Source organism: Cibotium barometz, chromosome 6, assembly GCF_041138505.1.
Source record: "Cibotium barometz isolate CiBa-2024 chromosome 6, ASM4113850v1, whole genome shotgun sequence".
Taxonomy (NCBI): Eukaryota; Viridiplantae; Streptophyta; class Polypodiopsida; order Cyatheales; family Cibotiaceae; genus Cibotium; species Cibotium barometz.
In genome coordinates this window covers 36041407-36050832 of record NC_141051.1, presented here as the reverse complement: position 1 = coordinate 36050832, position 9426 = coordinate 36041407, and the positions used below count along the sequence as shown (strand labels likewise).

The following is a 9426-nucleotide window of genomic DNA, read 5'->3' as shown; positions in this document are numbered from 1 at the left end:
TATTTCTGGAAGCTATGCTTGGCAAGTATGGCAAGTAAGTACATTCCTAAACCCATAACCTCTTTGTTTTTTCTAAACTACATTTCACTTGTGTTAGTTTTGTTGTGTTTTAGGATCATGTTACTACAAACCGTGCCTATGTGTAATCAGAACGCAATGAAAATATGCGAGTAGAGGCTGAAGCTATAAGGAGTGACAACAATCAGAATGTGTGAGAGTATTTAGCAAAGATGATTATGATGACCTCGATGCAATGCCGATTCCCTAGACTTTTATTTTGTTATTGTTAATCTCATTTAAGGGTTAACAAGCTTTTTCGCAGCCAATTATATGCCAAAGCATGAGTAATCTACATCAAATATCAAGGATGGACATGGCAAACTCATGTACAAACAAGCCATGAAGCAATGGTGTCCAAATCTCAAACTTACATGGGCACAGTCCGACGGATATTAATGGTGTTTCCCACTCCAAGAGCATGTGGTAGTGAGCTAGAATGTGCTCCCTAGTGTTGTAATACATCATTGTATTATGAGATAAAGTAATGTATAAGAAATAGGCTAAATAGAAGCTTTGGACACTTGGTCGGCCATAGTTTAAGTGTGTATGAACACTTCTGGCCATGCATATAAGGTGATTTCTCTCATAGTACCTCGAGGGGGCATTCACTATATATAAACCCTCTATATCACGTGTGTTCAAGGCTTATTTTAAAAACCCCTCATTTGTGATTTTTCATGAATAAATCATATCGTTTTTCTATTCAACCTATGAATAGCCCCTTTAAATGGTACCCTTATGTATGTGAAAACTATGTAAAAAGGGGTTTTTTAAACCCCTTATGTTGAACCTAATGCTACACTTACATATTTATGAGTGACCCCCCCCCCCCCCCCCGGCGAGCATAATGCAAGGACACTAGTATCCCATAGTTTAACTGAGCTTTCCCTCTTGCTAAACCTCTCTCTAATGTATGCTAGTGAGTGAGTGTAAGTAATTTGATGTGAGAGGAGGGAATAGTGCCCATAGTGTAACACGACGGTGAGACAACACTCATGGGAGAAGGCGAATGGTAAGCTACCCATGGTAGTGTTGAGCTTGGAGACCTCAAGGGTTATGAGCTTGGCCATTGGAAAGATTCCCATCACGACATGCTGAGGTAAGTAGAGGTGAGTGGTTCCCTCTTTGCTATCTCTTAGTCTTAACAATTATCCTTTTATTTTGCCTATAATAAGGGTTTACTCTTTTTTGCCTATGATAAGGGACTACTTTTTATTGCTATAATCCGAGATATAAAACTATATTTGGCCTCAATCTTATGTAATATTTGTTGTCTTTCATCTTCCAATTTTTATATGCAATGTGATTTGTCTTCACCTTCACTTGTATATGCACAAGTAAAAAAATAGAGAACATTATATAATGCCATTATGCATGATCTACGCATGCATAGTATAGAGAGAATGCATAATGCTTTTACACATAACACTATGCACGCTCTATCCATGCATAAAGAGGGTGGCTTGCGCATTTGTTACCTACACCTTCACTTATACACTTGCACATGCACAAGAAAAAAAAAAAGAGGCTCTTCTTGCATGCATTAGAGTTTCTGTAATGCAAGCAAGGGGAGCCCCTTGTTTTTGTTATTACAGGTCTACTGCGGCTCTCTTGTGGCTACTGGCTTCGCTACTACTAACCTAGCCATAGTCGAGCCAGTAGAGACAAGCAGTGATTTTTGAAGCCTACAAAAGTAACCCTAAGTTTCCAGCCTACTAGCATGGCTATACCTCCATCCTATAGTAGTGCCTTCTCATGTTCTATGAATTGATTCAAAATGGCATCATCGTCGATAACATTTACATTATGAGAATCTTTTGCTTTATCCTCCAAAGCAATAGGGACATTAATTATCACCTTCTTTTATTTCTTCCTCAACATCTTTATCTTTAAATATGTGTTTGCTTTGAGGTGCAACTGTATTACAAATTGTCACCATTTCAATTCCGATGAATCTAGTTGGAACATTACCTGCTCCATGTTATAAGATCTATTGTATTTTTCCTATTTTATAACAACAAAAAGCTAATATATAAAAGAGAAATAATACACATTTTCTTTCAAAATATTACCTACTCACAATGTTGTCGTAGTAGAAATGTATCATCATTATCTGTCCACAACTTTGTTGAGTTGATAGCAAATAATCCACTTTTCTCTTATGATTGTTGTATTTGGACCATTATAGACCATCTTGAATCATTGAACGTCAAGATTGAATGTGTCAAGTTACCTAAAATTTACATTTGTGATATGTTGTATGATTCTACAATAATCAAGATTGGAGGTGAGAAGATTTGTATCATTAGCACTCACTCGACTCTCTTGGAGGAAGTCAAGAAGTCTACATATAGGGTTGGAAATGGAGTGTTCACACCTAACTTGCCCATAATTGCAAATATCTTGCTTGCATTCCTTAGACCCCTCCTTTGTAAGGTTCATAGGTTCATTAAAGTAGTAACAGAATCCCCAACTTTTCGTCATTTTTTCATGGTCATTTTCGTGAAAAATCGAGGTGGGTGGCGAGATAGGCAACAGTGACTCCAAAGGCGATATTATGTCGCGCTGTGGTGGTTCCCTCGATGGCTATGGCTGTGCCTAAACTCACATGCTGGATTGTTGAAAAGCTCGCTTTCCAGCGCAGAAAGCTGTGAAATGGGCTGGAAGGCTCTGTAACGTATTTATGAAACAACCTACCGTCGAGTCTCTGGTTCGACGTGCCCAATTCAAGAGCTTTTTGACGAGGAAAAACAATCATTTGCTTCAAAATTTTCATCCAATTACGATTACTTTTTAATAAAAATTAAAAGCATCGTTTTTCCTTCTCATGCAAAATTTTCAAAAATTTAAGCAATAAAAGCAAACCCTTCTTTTCCCAAACCCTCCTAGGCAAGAAAACTCAAGTCTTGACAATCTCTTCACATAGGGCATGGTCACACGTAGGGAAGTACACGCATTTTCCTCACATGCCTTTGTGGCCCCCATGCATCAGGAATGTCTGATAGGACTTTACACATTGTTAGCTCGACCAACCCCTGAACTTTGGGACAATCTCTATCCAGTTGGGTGGTTATGATTGACAACCAATTTGAGTTTGCCACATAATATAGTTCGATCAACGTGTCACTTTCTCTGACATGCCTTCCTTTCCCGTGTGCACATGTTTCTTAACCTGCGGTCCCATTTGGAGTGCTCATTTAGCCATTCCTGCCTATAGCCACTTGTGGCCACAACACCAACCATTGGTGACTTGCATGTGACTACGCCGTGGCAAGTGGCCTACAATGCTACACATGACTATGCCTATAGAGGCTTAGCAATCAGTGTTCGGGAAACATTTTTGAGTGAACCCAATATAAATCCTTATCATCATGGGCTGAAGAGGACAAGGCAATTTTCAACAAGCATTTTCTTCATAGTTTCATCCAATTACTACTGTTTTTTGACAAATTGGACAAGGCATTTCTCCTCCTCTTGTGGAGATGAGGTGGATTTTTAAAAAGTTGAGTAGGCTCTAGAATGAAGCAAACCCGTCTTTTCTCAAACCTTGCTTAGCATAATTTACCCTTCAAATTAAAGGGCTGAAGGGAAGAAGGAAGCTTTCAAAAAGAAAAACCCTGTATTTTAATGGCTTAAACTCACAAAAACAAGTTGGAATTTTGCATGCCCTTGAATTAAAGATATCAAATATTAAAATAATAGTTATAAAGATAGTTAACCCTGGATTTTCAATAAAAACAAGTTCTTGAGACCTAAGTCATACTTTTTTCATAGGTTAGAACAAAAGTTTATTAAGGAGTGTTTAAAGGATGATGGTTCTAGAGCCATAGTTGGTTTTTGACAGCGGGTGTCACACCTATTTTTGAGCATTTTGGCTTTAAAATGCTGGTCAAAATTACACTAAGATACCCACAAGACTTGCTATATTTCACCAAACTCGCAATTTTGAAGGGTAAGATTCTCTATCAAAAATCAATCCTAGTTTTAGCAGAAGTGGGCCTTTCTCCTCCCCCTTTCTAGTGTCACAAATACACTTTTTTTCTAGGCAGTGGCCTTCAAGAGCTCAATTGGTTTTCATTGAAAAAATGCACAAGTTAAAAGGTTTTATGACTAGAATTTTAAGTTTTTTAATGTTTAAATTCAAGGCTAAGCAAAATTCCAACTTGTTCTTTTACAATTTGAGCATTGAAAATTATGCTTGAGAATGGTTTTTTTTACACTATCCCTTTCATCTAGGCTCTAGTGTCGACTCCTTGCCTTCTTAAGATCCTCACTCACGAGTGTCCTGACTCCTTTCCTTTTAAAATAAGATCCTCACCGTTGCCCAAAAAAAAAAAGTTTTTTAGTGTAACTTTCATGGTCCAAAAAAATACCAGGTGTAATTTTGCCTCGCCTTAAATTTATAGATTCAATTTCTAAAAAATTTAGTTATAAAACCAGTTAATCAGTTGTAAATTCATTTTCTAAAAATTTTAGTTATAAAACCAGTTAATCTATGCATTTTTTTCAATAAAAAGGGGCCAAGCTTCACGGTCATCCTTTTTTTTTTTCCACCAGGTAGAAAAAAAAGGTTCATTTCTGACACCGATATTCACCATTAACTGACCCTTCGCAAGTAAGGCCACAACCTGAAAAGCCTGCAAGCCGTGTACGTGCAGTAAAGTGTACCTAAAGTTTCAACTCTCAGGCAGCAGACAATCCTCCAACTATTGCCGCTTGTCGGCTCCGTAGTGTTTCAAGCTGCAATTCTCCTTTCATCGCTTCACCATGGGCCTCTCTCCAATATCGGCGCACTTTCAGCTTTCGTTCATATTGCTGCTACAGCTTCTTTCCGCCAATGCCTTTCATGAGCCCCTCAGAGATACTGATACTTCCAATCCTGCAGTATCCACCGTCCTTACAGAGGTTGCAGAAGACTATTCTGCATGGGTCGAAAGAGTGAAAGCAAAGTCATTAAGGCTCGTTAAGAGCTCCGAATCTCTACCGGATACTTCTCTGAAGGTTAGGGTTGAGAAGATCATCACGGTAAATAAACTGAAAGGGGTGGGGAATTTCCAGACCGTTCAAGGTGCTGTGAACTCTGTCCCGAAAGGCAACACTCAGCGTATTGCCATCGATATCGCAGCGGGAGTTTATGAGTAATTACTCATCATTCTCATCTGACTGATCCTAGTACCTTTGACACTTATCATGCTCATTTTCATTTCTCGTTTTACTGCATGCTTGTGCGCGCATGAATGATTATGTACGGCTGCTTGATGATCAGTACTAGTTCAATGGATCACTGTCCAACTGTTTGACAACGTCCTGTATGAATAGCAGCTGCAGGGCTTTGATTCTACGCACAATAAAGCTTCAGTACTTCGTGATTTTTTTGCAGAGAAAAGGTAAAGATACCCAAAAGCAAGCCATTTATCACATTCCTAGGTGCAGGTAAGAGCGAGACCAAGATAACATGGCACGACACAGCAAGAAGCAGCAACAGCACGTTCAGAAGCGCGACTGTTTCAGTTATGGCGCACGGCTTCATTGCTAGGAATCTAGCTTTCGAGGTGCGAAGACCCACGATCCTGCAAGATGGACTTGCATCTTCTTCATATAATGCTTTAGTTAAAATCTACACTACGACGGGGCTCTCTCATGATGCTTGCTAATTGTGTGCAGAATTCTGCGCCAGCTCCACCACCAGGCGCAGTCGGAGCCCAAGCAGTTGCTTTGCAGATTTCCGGGGATCAATCGGCACTCTACAACTGTGCCCTGTACGGGGCGCAAGACACGTTGTACGATCACAAAGGTCGCCATTACTTCAAAAACTGCTGGATCCAAGGCTCCATCGATTTCATTTTTGGAGACGGTCTCTCCCTTTACGAGGTAATTAATACAATTACGTTATAATATAATCTTCGGCCTTCGATTGATCCAACCAATCTTGGAATTAACTGGAAGGTGACTCAGGCCGGTCCAGTGCTTAAATTTGCAGCCTTCTACGCGCATCATTACCCTAAAAAGTTTCATGGAAATCCAAAGTTCCATATGGAAAGCTTACCTTTGAAATTTAGTTTCTCAGGAAGGCCACCCCAAGTGACGTTTTATGAGTTTGAGACGAAGAACAAGGTATCTTTAAAGCCTTCAATTCCTTAGTAAATTTTGAAGTCCAAGGCAAGCTTGAGGCATCGTATTGATCCTGCCCTTCTGTTGAAAAGTACAAATAATTATTCTATTCTACTCTGTGAAGGATAAAACCCCCTTCTGGAGGATATTGCAACCTTATTCCAAGCCCTAAGTTGTAGGAGGCAAGATCACTATGATTGGAAACATTTTTTCGCTGATCGATCAAATACATTTTTGGGGTGGCATTTTTTTAGATTGATCAAGAAATGTCATTCGTACACAGTCTTACATAGTTACACACGTCTTATGCAATTAATTAACACAATTTCTTGGTCCTTGGACTGAGATCAAATTCGAAAATGAATGCAAGTGTGTGTCTAGGAGTGCTTTTAATCATGTAAGAGGAGGGTTGATGTGTGCAAATATTCAATCCACTACCCTGATTACACATAGACCATCTCGTTGATGCAGTTCTATGTGTAGGTTGGAGTACACACACAAAGCAGAAGCCCAAAGCTTACCCAAAGCCTACTTTTAGCAGAGAGAATATGAACCGTATGATTGAGTGCCCATCAAAAACGGTGTTTCCAGATTAGACATGAAGCAATTGTCATGTGTCATATTTGTGTTCACGTAGATGGTGGTGGTGCCCATTAGCTTCATTATGTGTTGGCCTTTTTACAGACATTGAGCCTTATGGTCTAATAGCTTCGCTTTCATTACCCGAGGGTCTTCAAGGAATTGGGAAAAAAAAGTATCACAAATCAACCATAATTTTACAAAAGTATTTACACACTTAGATGGATGCCTATCAACTTTCCCAATGTTTTTTGAAAAATTATTTACACACTTAGATGGATGCCTATCAAATAACATTTATGGACCCACAAAAAGTCCATATTGTCGAAGTTATGAAGATGTGACTTGGGGCTCTTTCCTACCCATTTCATGAGAAAAGCTACATGTAAACACAATGGGCAGTGGAAGGTGGGCTTTGTAGAATTTGTAACCATCCTTACATTGGCCTAGTTTCCACTTAGCATAGAAAGAATTAAAGTGGAACATAGACAAAAGCATCCTCGTATATATATGACCTGACTCAGTGTTAAAATTGGAAGACTTCAATAAGCCTCAAAGCCCATATATATGACCGGACTCTGTGTTAAAATTGGAAGACTTCAATAAGCCTCAAAGCCCTTCAAAACTTTTAGAGAAGGCTTCTTAGAAAATAGAGTTGCAAAAGAAGGTCACTATTTTTAAACTTTAAACATAAACATACATGGTTAACTCTGAAGACTTCAGTGAACATCAAAACCCTTCAACTCATGTTCCCATGAGTGCTATGGTCATGTTCTCGTGGTCATTTCAAAGTACCTTTGTGTATAATGATAATGGCATGCACTCTTATTCGTGTTTGTATTGGAAGAAAAGAAAAAAAACATCCTATCTACTGGACCTCGGCCAAGGAAAAAACCATCCTTTAGCATAGCTTTTACGGCTCGAATTGAGAAAACAGGTTATAATTTTAATTTTGACTAGCCTTGAAAACTAAAATTCCAAAATTTAAAATTTTAGTTATAAAACCGATTAACCTCATATAAACCAATATAAAACGCCGACGGATTGAGGTTGAAGGTGGTCCTTTTTTTTCACTGGTTTGGAAAAAAATTCATATCTGACAGGGGGCTTTTGAGATGTATCCATTCAAACCGTACTTAATTAATCTGTTACAAACGATGAAGCAAGGCTTGTCTAAATTTGTTTTGTGTTTGTGGTGGTCACTAGGGGTGTCAGCTTTATACAATCAACACAACCGCAGGATCCTTGACGGCGCAGAAAAGGAAGGCGCGGACGGAGGACACTGGCTTTTCCTTCTTGAACTGCAGCGTGTCGGGGGCTGGGGTGGTGTACCTGGGACGAGCATGGGGTGCCTTCTCTCGAGTTGTCTACATATACACACACATGGATGACATCATTCTGCCGGGCGGCTGGTATGACTGGGGGCTCCCCTCCAGAGACAAGTAAGGGCACGCACGCTTACTTCGTTAATTAACTGTCATGCATGCATGCAGATCGATTCATTGACAGTGGATTAACTGCCACCCACCACTTAATTAACTTCGCTAATCCTAAATGTCGCTAATTAACCGTCATGCATGCATGCAGATCGATTCATTGATGGTGGTTTACTTGCCGCCCACCACTTAATTACTCTAATCTCTTCATGTGTGATTTTGATTCATCAGAACATCCTTCTATGGCGAGTACAAGTGTTCCGGCCCGGGTGCGAATCTGCACAATAGAGTCGCCTGGTCTCACCAGCTCACACACGCTCAGGCCGCACCCTTCATGTCCATCAGCTTTATCGATGGCCATTCCTGGCTAGCTGCAATGTCGTGAATATATGTACAGTTTGCACAACTGCATGTTATGTTTTTTGCGTATAGCGCATATGTCTTTGTTTTTAGGAGTGTTTTAAAAAAAAGTATTTTCCCAAAGAGTGGAAAACCTTCTCAAAATGTAGAGGTATTTGTACCTTCAAGTTTTAAATTTGAGGGTATTTTTCAAAATATGCAAGTGCAAACTACACTAGACTTAGGTTTTTTTCGAGCACTGGTTCCTATTCTCGGATCCAAACGATTGTATGTGTATCAATTTTTAAAAGACAAAAGGTCCATCCTTTCATCCAAAATAACAAATAATAATTGTGCATTCAGCCAAACAACTACTGATATCCAAATGATTTATTTTTATATAAATATCTAAAAAGCTCTTGATATCCAAATGATTTATATATGTATCAATATCTAAACCATAAATTATTGATCCTTTTGTAGGCCCTTATAATAGGCCTAGTCATAAATTATCATTCAAAGGTATTTTAGATAGTCAAATGTATTTTGAAAATTTGGAAACCTTTTTTTATTCTTTTAAAGCAATAAAAGGAACCCACCAACTTTTCTTTGCTTCCACTCTCTCAAAGATTGTAGTGCCATAAAAATAGAAATGACTTCAATATAATTATAACTGATAAATTTTGATATTCTTAATGTTAAAGAATGATAGTAAGGTCTAGAAATGACCTACAATAGATACAATTTGCTTACATTATAAATTATGGGTGATATTTTATTTCACAAGTAATAATTACACTTTAGTTTTGGTATATTTGACTACAAGAGAATGAGCCTATACTGATAGTGTCGATACCCATACCGATGTTTTTGACTTAGGATTTTTTTACCTTTATCTTCC

General features: G+C 38.7%; 1 protein-coding gene across 1 annotated transcript; it reads left to right on the top strand.

The window, feature by feature from the left end:
* The first annotated feature begins 4663 nt into the window (after nucleotides 1-4663).
* Nucleotides 4664-8686, top strand: LOC147637687 (putative pectinesterase 53). The gene is made up of 5 exons (XM_086798936.1): nucleotides 4664-5198; nucleotides 5441-5612; nucleotides 5725-5931; nucleotides 7957-8192; nucleotides 8418-8686. Exons 1-5 carry the CDS (start codon nucleotides 4828-4830, stop codon nucleotides 8569-8571), a joined length of 1140 nt encoding a protein of 379 aa, XP_086655062.1. The 5' UTR covers nucleotides 4664-4827; the 3' UTR covers nucleotides 8572-8686.
* Nucleotides 8687-9426: the final 740 nt, after the last annotated feature.